The sequence below is a fragment of the Furipterus horrens genome, unplaced genomic scaffold, assembly GCF_987537825.1.
Source record: "Furipterus horrens unplaced genomic scaffold, mFurHor1.1.pri manual_scaffold_12, whole genome shotgun sequence".
Classification (NCBI taxonomy): Eukaryota; Metazoa; Chordata; class Mammalia; order Chiroptera; family Furipteridae; genus Furipterus; species Furipterus horrens.
In genome coordinates this window covers 77,572,114-77,587,168 of record NW_028327182.1, presented here as the reverse complement: position 1 = coordinate 77,587,168, position 15,055 = coordinate 77,572,114, and the positions used below count along the sequence as shown (strand labels likewise).

The 15,055-nt window shown below is 50.8% G+C and overlaps 1 protein-coding gene across 8 annotated transcripts in view; it reads right to left on the bottom strand.

Moving 5' to 3' along the window:
- Positions 1–3,362: 3,362 nt before the first annotated feature.
- FGFR1 (fibroblast growth factor receptor 1) overlaps positions 3,363–15,055 on the bottom strand; it is a 47,067-nt gene continuing 35,374 nt past the window's right edge. For 5 of the 8 annotated variants that reach the window (XM_090258174.1, XM_090258175.1, XM_090258179.1 and 2 more), the window contains 13 exons: positions 14,818–14,941; positions 13,649–13,839; positions 11,579–11,723; positions 9,344–9,546; positions 8,385–8,530; positions 8,051–8,172; positions 7,478–7,588; positions 6,767–6,957; positions 5,647–5,769; positions 5,338–5,408; positions 4,861–4,998; positions 4,561–4,666; positions 3,363–4,441 (listed from right to left, as the gene is read on the bottom strand). In XM_090258174.1, the coding sequence (XP_090114300.1) occupies positions 4,265–4,441; positions 4,561–4,666; positions 4,861–4,998; positions 5,338–5,408; positions 5,647–5,769; positions 6,767–6,957; positions 7,478–7,588; positions 8,051–8,172; positions 8,385–8,530; positions 9,344–9,546; positions 11,579–11,723; positions 13,649–13,839; positions 14,818–14,941 (1,848 nt within the window). In that variant the 3' untranslated portion in view covers positions 3,363–4,264. The remainder of the gene's footprint in view (positions 4,442–4,560; positions 4,667–4,860; positions 4,999–5,337; positions 5,409–5,646; positions 5,770–6,766; positions 6,958–7,477; positions 7,589–8,050; positions 8,173–8,384; positions 8,531–9,343; positions 9,547–11,578; positions 11,724–13,648; positions 13,840–14,817; positions 14,942–15,055) is intronic. The other 3 variants (XM_090258172.1, XM_090258173.1, XM_090258178.1) reach the window with 1 other exon arrangement.

The following is a 15,055-nucleotide window of genomic DNA, read 5'->3' as shown; positions in this document are numbered from 1 at the left end:
TGTTTGTCTTTCACAAACAAGATTATCTGTTAGTCATAGAGGTTGTTAAAGTCTGATATAATCCCTATGCTACCCAGTAATAAATATTATGTTCAGATATGTTTGGTGTTTTCTGTATTGTCAATACTTAAAAAACAATGTAATAGATTGCTATGAAGCTGACCTATGAAGCTGACCAAGTCTTTTTCCTTGGGGAGCGCTTAGGAGGGAAAAGGTATTTCGGCCTGTGGATGATGAAATTAATTTCTTTACTTGCTGTGAAACTGAAAGCAGTTCACTGGGAATCAGTTTAAGTAAAACACAAATATCCTTGTCTGGGATCACCTAAATGAGGACTGTCATCAGCACTTCATAGCAAGAATATGTGCTTTTATAAGCTTCCTAACCCTCCTTTCCACCAGAGGACAAGTCCCACCATGTCCTGCTGATGAACTCCAGTTCCTTGAGAATAATGAACCCCTACTATACAGCATTCCGTGGATCTCACCATTGGCCTAGCAAGGTGATTCATAATAAATTTCCCCACTTTAAAAATAATGGGTGTTTATTTTAATCAGTTCGCATTTCAAGTGTTGACTGTGGGAAAGGGATTAGCTACTTGTTGAATCCTGTTTAAGCTGAATGATTCATATGTATTGTTGGACTACAATCTTTCTGGTTTTTCCTATAAGCAAAGAGGGAATGGTTAGGTCAAGGGGCCCCTGGTCACTTTTGGCCTCAGCTGGCCTTCGCCCATTTTTGCTTCATAAATAGGCATCTAAGACATGACACACATCTGTTCCCATTCTTATGATAGTAGCTCAGAGAAGTCAAGGTGGTTTCTTTGCTCTCATCATTTAGACCTGGATGTTGGCTTCCATGATTGTCAAATCTAGCCTCATGCTGAAACTGAGTTAATGGTGTTCTGGGAAATAATTAACAACTAAGTTCGGTGGGCAGCCCTGATTTTGTAGCATTTGTAGACTTCAGTGACATAAATATTCCCACACAGTTGATTTCAAGCTACCAACGGGTCACTGAACAACAGTTGGGAAAAGATGTACATAATTGGCTCAAGAACCAGTGCCAGTACACTACTGACTCTTTTAACACCTCTGAGTGATGAGAGAGAATTAAACCTCTGCTTGTCATGTTAATTAAATGCCTCACTTCTGTGCACCAGAAGTATAAACGATTCTGTACACTGTTACATGGCAATGTAGAGAACTTGCCCAAGAGTCTTCCTGAACGTCTGGGTTCTGCTGGCCTTCTCTCTCCCTGGCTCTCACCAGCTGAAGGAATGAAAGGCTGTGCCAGGTGGCTACAAAGCTTTCTCCTTTCCCTGCACATGCACATACCTTAGTGTATCAGCTGCTAATAATCTCACTGAGTGTAATTTTAGGCATTTTCTGAAATCCATCCTGAATGACCATGTCAGATATGGCCTGTATCTTAAGACATTGAGAATTCTGTTACAATAGGGGTGTTGGTGGCACTTGATATTCATGGACCTGCATTTGTGCTGTATCTAATTCTGTACTTCCATCATTACATGTCATTTTAGTGATATCAAATAAATGCTCTGTAATGCTAAAACCTGGGCTAGAGGTCTCCCAGTCAGCACCAGTACACACCTAAGGGTACTTAAAACGTATGGCACATTACTTAATATTGACTGAGATTTTGGCCTGCTGGCGCCTCCCAGTGGCTGCTGATAAACACAGCAACTTCACTGTCAGATCTGCTCCATCTGAGGTTCTGGTTCTATCTTACTTACCTGTGATCAATACTTTACATTACTGGCACCAAGGGACTGATGACCCCCAGCCTATGGCAATTAGAAAAGGCAGAAAGGCAGTATTGATTAATACTGTGGTGATCCCAGGCTCTAATCTTTTAAGCCTCGGGAAACCGGCCAGATTCAGTGCCTTGACAGCCCGTTGTCTCCATCAGATAAACTGGATTCTTTTCCTCAGGAGACCTAATCTGGTCATCTTAAGTGAAACGGTCATTTCATTTTCTCTCAGGTCAATTTCACTATCTTTTATTAGACAGTCAGCTCAGTCTCTGGGGAAATTCATGGGTGATTTGAGTAGTAACAGCAAGGACATCACTGCTACGATAGTGCCTTATATTTCTCTAGCACATCCCCTGAAGGCACACTTTGTAAAGCCCTTCATAGATCCTCCATTCATTCCCACAACGTTGCTTCAAGGGCCAAGGCAGGAATTATCACCACTATTTTACAAGGAAAAACACCACTGTAAGTCTGAAAGCAAATGGTTTTAAGAGCTAAAATTCATTTCCTGGCTGTTCACCAAATTCGCCTTCTTTAAACATAAACACAAACTGTAGGATGTGGACAGTTGCATATTTACAGAGACACAAGGAGAGAGAACTAATTTACAATAGTAGCCAACACTGCAGCTGCCCCCTAAAAGAACTAGCTCAGAAAGGAAACTTAAAGTAGCAATTCCATTTTCCCTACAGAAATGAAAGGGTATTGAACTTTCTTTTGTGTTCAGCAGCAATCCGGCAGAAAAAAAGTGAGCTTTCAGTATAGAGGTTGCATAGTAGCAGTTTGAGGACTAAGTTCTGAGAGGAGCCACGACACACTTGGTCAGTGCAGTGATAACCAGCAGGTGGCAGAGAAAGGAAATTTCCCAGCAGCCAAAAGACAAACATTTAGAGATTTTTTTTTCCCCATTCCTGAGGGATGAGGTGGAGCTTGTACAAGAAGAACGATATAGGAAGCCAAGACCTGTGATAGTTCCAACACGTGCAGTTTGATCACATGGATACAGAAGACTGTGTGGGGGAGGACCAGGAACACAGAGCAGGCTCAGACACATGAAGCAAGGGACCTTAATGTAAAACTAGTCTTAGGTGACAGTTTTCCCCTTCGCAGTAGCACAGGCAAATACACACACACACACACACACGGGGTAGACACATATCTGGGCTTGAGTTTCTGCATACCCTTGGGAGAATCCTTAAGCTTTCGTCCATCTCTTGGGTTCTACCCCTTGGCTTTTCTGAGGTAGCCCCAGCTTCCTCTCTGACCCTCTGACCTACCCGACCCCACCAGTTTGCCCTGAGGAAACAACGTGGCTGCGGGGTCTTGACTTTCCGCCCAGCACCTCTGGCACACTGGCAGGAGGCTCCTGCCCATGTGCAGATGTCTCCTTCTCCTGCCTTTCCAAAAGCATCCGAGAGGTCGAGGTTTGTCCACAGGTCTTAGGACAGGACCTAAAAAGGAAGCTGTTAGAAGGGAACTGCAGGGAGTGTGCAGTGGCCTCTGGACGGACACACAGACCAGGGCCCATTGTTCTTGCTCCTCATCAGCTGACGTTCTCTCCCTTGTCACACAGCCCATATAGAAATGAAGCAGCAGCAATTTTTATTTGAGGGACCTAAACTGAAAATAGGTTTAGAACATAATTTAAAAAAATAAAACAGCAAAAGTAGCAAAAAATATATGACCTTTTTAAAAACATTTTCCTTTTTTTTCTTTTTTCTTCGTTTTTAATATATAGCAACTGATGTCTCCCAGCCACCAGGAGCATCTTACCCAATGGGTAAATCTCTGGTAACGACCCTTTTAAAAAGACATGTAAATATATACTCAGATTTATACACTTTGTGTTTTCTTCATAGCTATGTACAAAGCCCCCAGTTCGGGGCTGGGCCCCAGGGCCACGACACTGCTCCCAGCCTTTGCCCCCCGGCCCTCTGGTACCAGGTATTTGGTCAGCAAAGCAAATTAGCATCAGAATTAATAAGCCACTGGCACCACTTATCTGGAGCAGAGGTCTCCTTCAACCAAGGCCCGAAGCACTGACTTGCCCTCCCTACTACTGGAGCGTTGAGGACGAGGCTCCTGCTACCAGGACGCAAGGGCTTACGGGTAACAGTGAAGCAGACAAAACCAACACAAGGAAGCTCAGTCAGCGTTCATGTGCATGCCTGCTGAGCATGCTTACCTCCCACTCCCTAACCCTCCAGGCAGTGCCACGTGGCAGGGAGGGGTCTGGGTCCAACATTTGGGAGGGAACAGAGTGGCCATCAACAAGTACCTGCCTCTCTGCTCCTCTCTCTCATAAGCAGGTTGAGAGGAGGAGGAGGAGGAGGAGAGGTGAGCTCAGTGGGGTGAAGGCCTCAGGTAGGCGGCTGGCTCCTACCAGCAGGGAAGGGGCAAAGAGGAAGGCAGTGAGTCCAGCAGGGGGCAGTGGGTGAGAGTTACAACTGACGACAAAGTTCGGGGAGGGCAGTGCTGGGGTGCTAGTCAGCGTCGTTTGAGTCCGCCATTGGCAAGCTGGGCTGGGTGTCGGGGCAGACAGGGCTCCTCGGGCAACGGCTCATGAGAGAAGACAGAATCCTCCCCTGAGGAGCAGGTAGAGCTTCGGGTGTCAGGAAAACTGGGAGAGTATTGGTCCAAGGGCATTGACAGGTCCAGATACTCCTGTGGACAGGAGAAACCAAAGAACAGTGGCACCGGCAATCTCCTCCCTGTGGTGGTCTTAATTCACAGACATGTACCTATGTGATGGTGACTGAAGGCCTAGGAGGGGACAGCCTCACCTGGTTGGAGGTCAAGGCCACAATGCGGTCCAGGTCTTCTACCAACTGCTTGAAGGTAGGTCTTTGAGAAGGTACTGCGTGCCAACAGTCCCGCATCATCATGTACCTGTGGCAGGATTATAAAGTCAGGGGAGGAAAAACATCAGCAGAAAAATGAAGAAGCTCCTAGAGGAGGGGCTGTGGGAGGAATGACTTGGAAGAGCTGCTTTATCTAGCCAAACACCCCTTTCTTCCTCTTCCCAGCCAACCCGCTCTGCCTCCGGGCCTAGCTCAGGACCGTGGGCATCTTCTCATGCTTACAGCTCGTTGGTGCAGTTGCTGGGCTTGTCCATACGATGACCCTCCTTCAGCAGCTTAAAAAGCTCCTCCACAGGCACGCCAGGATATGGGGAGCCTCCCAGAGTGAAGATTTCCCACAGGAGCACCCCAAAAGACCACCTGTGGATGAGCACAGAGCCTATGGGTGTTGTGGGCACAGAGGTAGACCAGACTAGAGTCCTTTCCATACCTCTTTCACCAGCGTATCAGATTCTCATCCTGAACCCACCCTCCTCAACACAAATCCTTAATTCCAAGGGGAATACCTGGGGACAGTGCAGCGAACAGACTGGCCTTTCAATCAATGCCCAGGAACCAAGTAAATGGCTACAGACAATGTTTCATTTTCTCTCCAAGATGAAAGGAGACCCTTAGGAATCCATAGGGGAGGACGGGACCCTGTTGTACCAGACATTTTCTACCCCAAGTGTCCCGGGCAATTGCCTGGTTGAAACTCACACATCACTCTGGTGGGTGTAGATCCGGTCGAACAGTGCCTCAGGTGCCATCCACTTCACAGGCAGGCGGCCCTGCAAGCAGCAAGGGGGGGTTGGGGGCGACCCGGGGCAGGGCAGTGAGGGAATAAGGAGGGTGCATGAGGGACTGGACGTGGGAAGGATGGCTCATGTGCAGCTCCTCCTGCCGCACTGCTTCCCAGGCAAAGCAACCTGCACTGGGTTACAGCAGAGGAGTCTACACGGGAGAAAAGCCTAGCACAGCAGAGTCCTGCGCAGAGGACATGCGCCTGGCGGCCTCGTCAGCACTTACATTGGTCGTCTTTTTATAGTAGTCGATGTGGTGAATGTCCCGAGCTAGGCCGAAGTCTGCAATCTTCATCACGTTGTCCTCCGTCACCAGGACATTCCTGGCGGCCAGGTCTCGGTGTATGCACTGTGGAGGCAGAAGGGGAAGCCGGGGGAGGCAGAGATGGGAGAGAAGAGGGTGGGGTGCAGGTGAGGGGGTGTAAGGCTCTAGAGCAGCGGTTCTCAACCTGTGGGTCGCGACCTCTTTGGGGATTGAACGACCCTTTCACAGGGGTCACCTAAGACCATCAGAAAACACATATATAATTACATATTGTTTTTGTGATTAATCACTATGCTTTAGTTATGGCTGGGGGTCACCACAACATGAGGAACTGTATTAAAGGGTCATGGCATTAGGAAGGTTGAGAACCACTGCTCTAGAGGGAACAGCTGTTGACATGTATCAGTGGCCGTCTGAGCCACCCTGTTCTCTGGCACTCGCTCTGCAGCTGGCAGGTAGGCCCACTGACCTCCCAGGCCTTCCCCTGCCACCCACTCACCTCCTGAACATTCTAGTCTCTGCTAGAAGACCCCTCTCCTCCACTTCAAACCCAAGCCATTCAAACACCGCCAGCTCCAGGCCTCTCAATCACTTTAGCAAACCTTTCATATTTACCTCCTTTCCTGGTCCTTCCAACTCTTAGCTTTGGATTTTCACCCAGAAAGGTTGAACCTTTACACTTCTGCCCAGTGTGTATAGGTGTGTGCTCGCCGGGACAGTCATACTGGCCTGGGGCCAAAGCCAGCACTTAGCACCAAAAACTGTACCTAACACTCTCACACTTCAATTTACTCCCATAACCACTCTCATTTTATATTTGAAGAAAACAGAAAGTGGCAGTGCACAGATCTGACCCTAACCCAATCTGTCCCCAAGGCCACATGAGGTGACACTGGCTCTCCTGACTCTGATGTCCCCTGAGAGCCCAAGACAGCACATGTAATCAGAGCTCAATATGTCTACCATTCCACCACGGGACAAAGTCACACCATTCCACCACGGGACAAAGTCACATGCTGGAGTATGAGGAGGGCTCTGTTCCCACCCCGACTTCACCCAGGGGAGCTGCCAGGTGCCTCACCTTCTTGGAGGCGAGATACTCCATGCCTCGGGCCACCTGATAGGCGCAGGATACCAGGTCCTTGGAGGAGAGCTGCTCCTCTGGGTTGTGGCTGGGGTTGTAACAGTATTCCAGCCCAGGAGGCCTCCGGGCCTGCAGGTACTCCCGTAGGTTGCCCTTGGAGGCATACTCCACGATGACGTACAAAGGACCTGGGGCGTGTGGGTGAAGAGGCCATCAGGACAGGCAGACCGGTATGCAGGCTTCGCTTCACCTCGAGAAAACCCCATTCCCAGCGGCACAGCCTAACCAAACCTCCCTTTCAGGGAATCAGGGAAATTCATTCCCCTTCTCAGAGAGAGTCAGGAAAATAATCCTCCCGGGACAGGCCAGAAAGTTCCCGAGCCAAGTTGGGGTTAAAAGCCCTAATCTAGACCACAATTACTACTCATCTGTTCCTGTCCCCACACTGTGTCTATGAATCTAGGTGCCTGTATTCTCAGATGAATACCAAGGGGCATCAGCCTGGACCCCACAAGATACATTCAGCTACTGCTAACCTTGCCTCTCTCTCAAGCCCACATCCCTAGCACGGCTGACAGATGCCTGGTCACCGATATCCCAGCTCAGTGTCTTCTCCCTGACAGACACTGCTGTTGGAGCAGCGGGCCCAGGTTCCCATTGAGACCGTCCGCCAGAGGGGAGGGAAAGCTGGCAAGGCCTAGTGCCTACCATCCTGCGTGCAGGCCCCCAGCAGGTTGATGATGTTCTTGTGCTTCCCGATCATCTTCATCATCTCCATCTCTGAGATCAGGTCGGACAGGTCCTTCTCTGTTGCATCCGCTTTGCACACAAATGAGAGAAGGGGACACAACTCATTTACTTTGCAAGGGAGGGTGACAGGAGAAAGGCTAAGGAACAGGGGAGGAGGGGACGTGTATGCCCGAGGAGTCCCTTTTCTCCTGTAGTGGTTTCTCTCCTCCCCTCTGTCTTCCCCCTCGTGACAGTTGCTGTTGAGTTATGTGGTGGTGAGTGGGACAGAGGGTGTGGTGAGGAAAATCAGCCGTCAGGGGAACTAAGCATAAACACCTGACCACAACCCAGGCTGACCCCGAGGCACAAAGTGAGGTTATGGCCATGTCAGGGTGCAGAGTGCCCCATCCATTATCAGGCAACGCCGGACAGGCCGTGTAGCAGGCGTGGGCACGGAGAGGGCACCAGAGAGGTGTTCCACTTGGCCTGAGGCCTACAGTTTGCTTGGCAAGGGAAGGAGATCATTCTTACCAGGATGGGAACATCACTTACACTTCAGCATCTTCACAGCCACTTTGGTCACACGGTTGGGCTTGTCCTTGTCCAGGCCGATGGCCTCCGCCAACACCACCTGCCCGAAGCAGCCCTCTCCCAGGGGTTTGCCTAAAACCAGCCTTTTGGGGAAACAAAGGGAGGTGTAAGATGGGGCTGGTGAAGTTTGAACCTTGTGAAGACACCCGATCTCTGCCTCTCCATATTTCACCTGACTGCAAGCAGGAAGTGGAAGTTATTATTTCTGGACACATCTGGTGCACCCTCAGTCCCTAGGAGGTCTCAGTATACACAACTCCCGCCATCAGAATAACAAGCAGTTATGGAGTATTACCTGTCTCGAGGCAGCTCCCAGCGAGGGTCTTCGGGAAGCTCATATTCAGAGACCCCTGCCAGCATGGGAGTTCCGCTGGAGGAGAGACGTGAGGGCCGAACAAGCAGAACCCCAGAGTTCATGGATGCGCTGGAGTCAGCTGACACCTACAGGGAAGTGTGAGGTCACCCTTCTAGCAAGGAGTTGGGGAGTGGCGCAGGTTCTTCCAATGCTCAGCCAGGGTTTTTTGCGAGTGGCAGAGGTAGACATCTGTTACCCGATGTCCCTTCCCAAGCACAGAGGGACAGAAAGACCAGAAGCGGTCATAAGCCCCAAGTTCTAAAACAGACTCCTTTTTGCCAACTTAGCCTTACTGGGCTTCGGTTTACTCATTTTTAACATGAAAAGACCATACGTACCTCTTCCAAACTGACAAAAATGATTATCGCAACAACAGCTCTGTCTTGTCCTGATTCTTTGTGAAAACCGTGCCTCTGATTATGAATTCCTAACTCCCAAAGTAGCCCCCAGAATTTGCATAGTTGTGTGTGAACTTCCCTCCTCTTACAGCCTTCACCTTCTGTTCCATTTCCTTGGAGGAGGGCAGTATGGGCACACAAGAGAGGGCCCTCCTCTCTACTCTGTATCTTTGCATCTCTAACTGGCCCTCGGGGACAGTTCAGATGTGCAATACCAATGCACATTTGCCCCAGCTAGGACTTTCTCTCAACCACGTACCAGCTGAGCAGGGGACTTGCAGTTAGGGTATAGCGTGCATTCACGGGCTAGAGCAGCTGGGAACCTGATGCTAGAGTACGTGGGTTAGGACATTCCCCTGCCCCTGGCCCAGAAGCCAGAAAGCAAAGCCAGAGCAGTAGATTGGGGACAGTGGAGAGTCAGGAAGTTAGGGGTTCCTAGAGAAGCCCCGGGGGCGTAGGGAGAGAAGGGACATAGAGCGTGCAAATCCCCTATCTACTTTCTGTTACCTGTCTGCGCAGAGGGATGCTCTTGGCCAGCTTGTGCACGGCCATCTGGCTGTGGAAGTCACTCTTCTTGGTGCCGCTCTTCATCTTGTAGATGATGACAGAGCCCACCATGCAGGAGATGAGGAAGCCCCCCGTGCAGTAGATGATGATCTCCAGGTACAGGGGGGAGGTCATCACTGCAGGTCTCTCTTCCAGGGCTGAGTCAGTGTGAACAGGGTGTTAGCAAGCTCATGAGGCCCAGCCCACAAGGATCCCTAGCTCCTGGCTCCATTAGGAAAAATAACCCCCGCCTGCTTTCCTCTGGGAATCTTTGGGGCAGAGAAGAATCCTAGCTAAGACTGGGGTTCTGGCACTGAACAGACCAGACATCTTGTGACCTTTAAGGCTTGCTGATCCTGGTCCAAACCCTCCAAGAGGCATGGACTAGAACTCGCTGCATGTAGTCCATCCTCACAAATTCAGGTGCCTTCCTTGCTCAGCTAGACTGCTGGGCTAGGTGGGTACCAGGTAACCTGAGAGGGACAGCTGAGAAGTCCCTTCTTCTGGGTGCCTTTCCCAGCCTTTGCGTGGAAACATGCAGCCCTTCTCTGCAGAGCCTCAGCACTGCGTGCACACACCTGTCACATGGGGACAGACCAATCGTCTTATGTCTGATAGTCTGAGGGTGGGGATGGTAACTTGTTTATTTCTGTAGGCCACAGTACCTGGCACATAGTGGCACTCACAGAATGAGGACAAATGAGGGTGGGAGGAAAGGGTGTGTCTGTGTCCTGACTTCATATCTCACTTTTCACCTATGTCATCTGTCTCAGGGCAGACGTGTAAATATTTACACCTAGCCAAACCACAGGCAACACCGACTAAACCTCCAAACATGTCTGTGCTGCTCAAGATGAAAAATGTTAACTTCTCTGCAGTTCTTAAGAATATTACCCACAGGCCCTAACTCCCAAAATGGAAGGAGGAAATTGGGGGGGTTATGTTTTATTCTGTTCTCCCATCTTCCACTTAGAATTCACCACATTCCCAAAGAAACCCATCCATTCAGTCCATGGTTCCCATCCCCATGAGAGAATGGTTTACACCCAGCACTCCCAGCAAGTACTCATCCTCACCAGTGTAAATGTCCCTCTTCCTTCCACAGCCCTCCTCCCGACCTGACCCTCCCCTTTGAAAACCCCCAGCCAGCCACAGAGGCAAGCACCCTGGGGACCTCCCCTAAGAGGCACCGGGTGTGAATCCCAATGGAGCCCCAAGAGAATGTTGGGGCTTGACAAGGAGACTGCAGAGCTGACAACAAGAAGTGTTTCTGTTTTACTCTTTCCCCAGTGTTGAGGAACGAAGACGACTGAGCGGGAGCACACACGGACAAAGACAGGGACAATGATAAAAACAGAACACTTCTCTGCCCCCAGCAGGGGCAGGATCGGACCCTGTTGGGCAAGCAGGGCAGACAAGGAATAAGAAGGAGAGAGGGCAGTGTCAGCAGTGACAAGAACACCACAGCACCCAGACCCACATGCAGGACCCTCAAAGAGGCAGCGACAACCAGCTCTAGCCCTGCAGTCACCAGCCCACCACCCTGAACAGGCTGCGGGCTCCTTCCTTCCGGCCCCCAACACACACCTCCCTTCTTGGGAGAGGAGATACGTCAGTAGCCAAAGCGGATAAATGGCCACCAGCCCCCTACGGCTAGGCTTTGCTTATGGAGCTCAAGTCCACTTGTCTGGGCAGAACCTCTCCTGGGATCAGAGGCCACACAGGAGGGTGGGTTAGCACTGCTAGCGAGCAGCAAGCCCCTCTTTACAGAGTGCCTACATTCAGTTAGAGAAGGAGTGGGGCCCTTTCTGAGACTCTGGGGGCTGGCAAAACAGAACCAGATAAGTTAGGGACAGCTGCTGGACCCAGGGATGGAAGGAGCCTGCCCTGGAGGAGAGCCTAGCTACGGGTTAAATCCAAATCTCATGCATGCATTACACTGGCCCAGGGGAGAGCCAGATGCAGGTGTACAGGTGGGAGGCCTCCGTGTTCCTGCAAACGAGGAAAACTCCTGTGTGAGCCTTGAGGAATTGACCCTCAAGGTTAGACAAATTGCTGGAGCTGCCCACTGGCCCACGGAGCCTGTTCCTTGACCTCTCCTGGCTCTGTGTCTGCCCCGGCCCCGCAATGCATGCTCCCCCCGTGCCCGTGGCGAGGGCAGGACATCGAGAGGAGAAGTACAGTGTATACCTTCCAGAACGGTCAACCATGCAGAGTGATGGGAGAGTCCGATAGAGTTACCCGCCAAGCACGTATACTCCCCCGCGTCCTCAAAGGAGACATTCCTTAAGTGAAGCACTTCCATCTCTTTGTCAGTGGTATTAACGCCGGCCGTCTAGAAGAGACAATGGAAGCAAAATGGACAAGCACAGGACATGAGACCTCGAAGAGACACCGAGGAAGGGAGGAAGAAGGAGGGGGAGGGAATAACCAGAGGAAGAGATGCTCCCCAGCGTCTCCTTTGCGACAACGAACACACAAAACCACCAGGCAGCGAGACCTGTTAGAGGAAGAGAGTGAGGCCCTGAGGGAGGAACTCGGGCAGGCCTGAGACGACGCGGGCTGGTTACGACCCTTCACCAGACGCTGGCAGCCCCTGGCCCATCCAAGCATGCGGGCGATGGGCAGCATGGAGAAATGGGGCCCGGTGGGTGGGGGGGCTGTTTGGTTTCAGGTAAAGAAAGTCAGAGGGCACACACAGGAGGGATGGAAGGGTGCTGCAGGTGCGTGCACACGTGCGCACACACATACACACACACACACACACCCCTCCTGAGGACGGTGGTTTGCAAGGGAATGCCTGGTCCCTTCTCATACCCACCACTCAGACCTCCAGTGTACACTATTATAATGCAGCAACATTGTCCCCATGAACACACACACAGCCAAGGGACACACAGAAGGCACAGAGGGAGCAGACACCAACACAGTACCAAACCAAACCAGCCTCCCAGGCCGGGTATTTTTCCATGGCTCTGGGCACTAGAAATACAGCAGGATAACAGGGAGAGTTGGGTGCTGGCTTCCCCACCAGCCCCAGCAGCTTGGGGCCGAAATCTAACTCCCAGCACAGGGCCCCATCCGTCTCCCCGTTACCTTTTGCCTCAGGTCTGGTGACAGTGAGCCACGCAGACTGGTTAGCTTCACCAATATAATTGGAAACCTTACACACATACTCCCCGCTCTGGGCCTCTGTCACATTGAACAGGGTCAGCACTTCCGCATCCGAGCTATTAATCCCCGAATGCTGGAACAAACCAACGACACGCCAGTCAGTTGGGCAAACACTGAGATGTGGCCATACTTTGCTCCCATGTAACATGCAGGCAGGGAGGTAAGGCAACGGAGACCTTAAGTGAGATTTATCATCTTTCCCTTTTTTAGGGAGGCAAAATTTGTTGTCTTCAAAAGGTCCAAAGTATTTGACTGCAAAATAAACTTTAAAAATATCACTGCCCCCAGTCAAATGCTGTTTGTATTGAACCCGCTCCTGTAGGACTAGGGCAGGGGTTGTGAATGGCCAGAGACAGTGGCCAAGGTCCAAGGTCACAGCCTCATTTCCTACACCGCAGTATCAGCACCGGTAGTGAAGAGAAGGGATGGCCAGTAAATCTTTAGGGCAGCCAAGCGAAGGGAGGATGAGGTCTAACTCTGGGACCAGGAGGTAAACCACTTTCCCAGCTTCCTGTTGCACAATCCACTGGAGAAGTAGGCAATTACCTTCCCTGGATTAATGGAGCATTCAGGGACAAACAAATGTCTGGGAGTGAGAGGAAAAAGGAAGAAAATGCTATTACTCCTAATATTGCTTAGAATTTACCTGTGGCATTTGCTTTTCCAACTCTACCTAAGCCGTGCCCTTATCATTCATTCACCCCCACCTGCCAGAAGAACATGACTTGGGAAACAGGGCTGAGACTGGGAAACACTTGCTGGAAAGGCTTTGGTCCCGAGCAATGGAAAAGCAGGAGTCCAAATTCCTTCCTTGGGTAGCTGACCCAAAAGTTTGAGCAATGTCACCCTCAAAGCTCTTTAAAAACCAGCAATGCTCACCCACCTCCCATCACACCTCTGTTCTGTGACCTGTCACTAGTCCTGGGGAATGTGGCTAGGTTCCTGTTTAAGATGGAGCACGTGTGCCTGAAGGGTAAAGGATGAGTCCCAGCTGTGGGCACTGAGCCTGACCACAGCTACTTGGGTCCCAGAAAATACTGGTCTCCTTCCCAGCACCCAGCCCACAGAGACTGGGGTCAAGATTACCTTCAAGATCTGGACATAAGGGAGGTTGTCCGGACCAATCTTACTCCCGTTCACCTCGATGTGCTTCAGCCACTGGATGTGGGGCTGTGGGTCACTGTACACCTTACACATGAACTCCACATTGCTGCCCAGGGCCACTGTCTTGTTGGCAGGCAACCCTGCCTGCAGGATGGGCCGGTGAGGGGACCGTTCTGTGGAGGGAGAGGAGAGGTTTGTCAAGCCTTGCCATGGCCCACTCCTAGCTGGAATGGTGACAGAAAGCATCCTAAAGACCACAAAGAGAAGTGCACCCCCCAACCCTGGCTTTTCCTGTGATGGGCAGCACACCGCCCTGCACCTCTGCTGAGCTCCTTAAACCTGAGCTAGGAGAAGGGCCATCCTCTTGTCAGGCCCTTTTTATAGAAGAAGTCTCTCTTGCCCTCAGACCCTCAGAGCAGCCTAGTTTTCCTTAGCTAAAATTAAGAGTCACATAGACTTGTGTTTTTCGAAGTGTGGTCTAAGAGAAGCAGACCAGCATCAGCCAGGAGCTTGTTAGAAATGCCAATTTGCAGACTCTACCCCAGACCTCCTGGACCAGGAGCTTCTTTTCAGATCATCTCCTCAAAACCAAGACAGAATGTTGACTGTGAAACTCTTTCCCTTAAGATCCCTAAAATGAGATTCAAAAGGTCTAGAAGCAACAGGCTGTAGTGACAGCACCTCCTGTCTCGCACAGTACCCTGGAGTGACCACAGGCCTGGAGTTCTGCACTAGACACCTGCCTGACCTCCCTGAGCCCAGTCTGACCTTCTGTCTAGTGGAAATAATAGTGCCTGCCTTGCAGGGATGCCAGAAGAATTGCAGGTGATGTGTTGAAAGTGCTTAGCATACTGTTGCCATTCAAGAAGCAAGAGTTATTATTGTGCTGAATTTAACATCCCTACGCCAGTCACCTCTTGTGGGAGAGACTATCAACAGCACCGTTCACTTTCCAGGGAGTCCCAGCACGAACTGATCCTCTCAACTCTATTTACAGGTAAGCGAGGCACAAAAGAGGCGAGTGGCCCTCCTTAAAGTGCCTCCATCATGGGACTCTACTCCTAATTAAACCTGGGCCCGAGGGCTATTTTCTCAGCACCCTTGTCCTCCTTCCTCTAAGCTCCCATTCCTGTTGCCATTTGCATCCTTACCCACAACATCAAGCTGGTAGGTGTGGTTAATGCTGCCATACTCGTTTTCCACAATGCAGGTGTAGTTGCCCTTATCAGAAGGCACCACGGAGTCCATTATGATGCTCCAGGTGGCATAACGGACCTGAGGGAGACATGCCAAAGGGCTCCATTGAGGGTCTGGAGGAAAATGTAGGCAGAATCCACATGGTGGCATTGGTGCCCTGCAGCACCTACCCTCCAACTTGAGCACAGGACA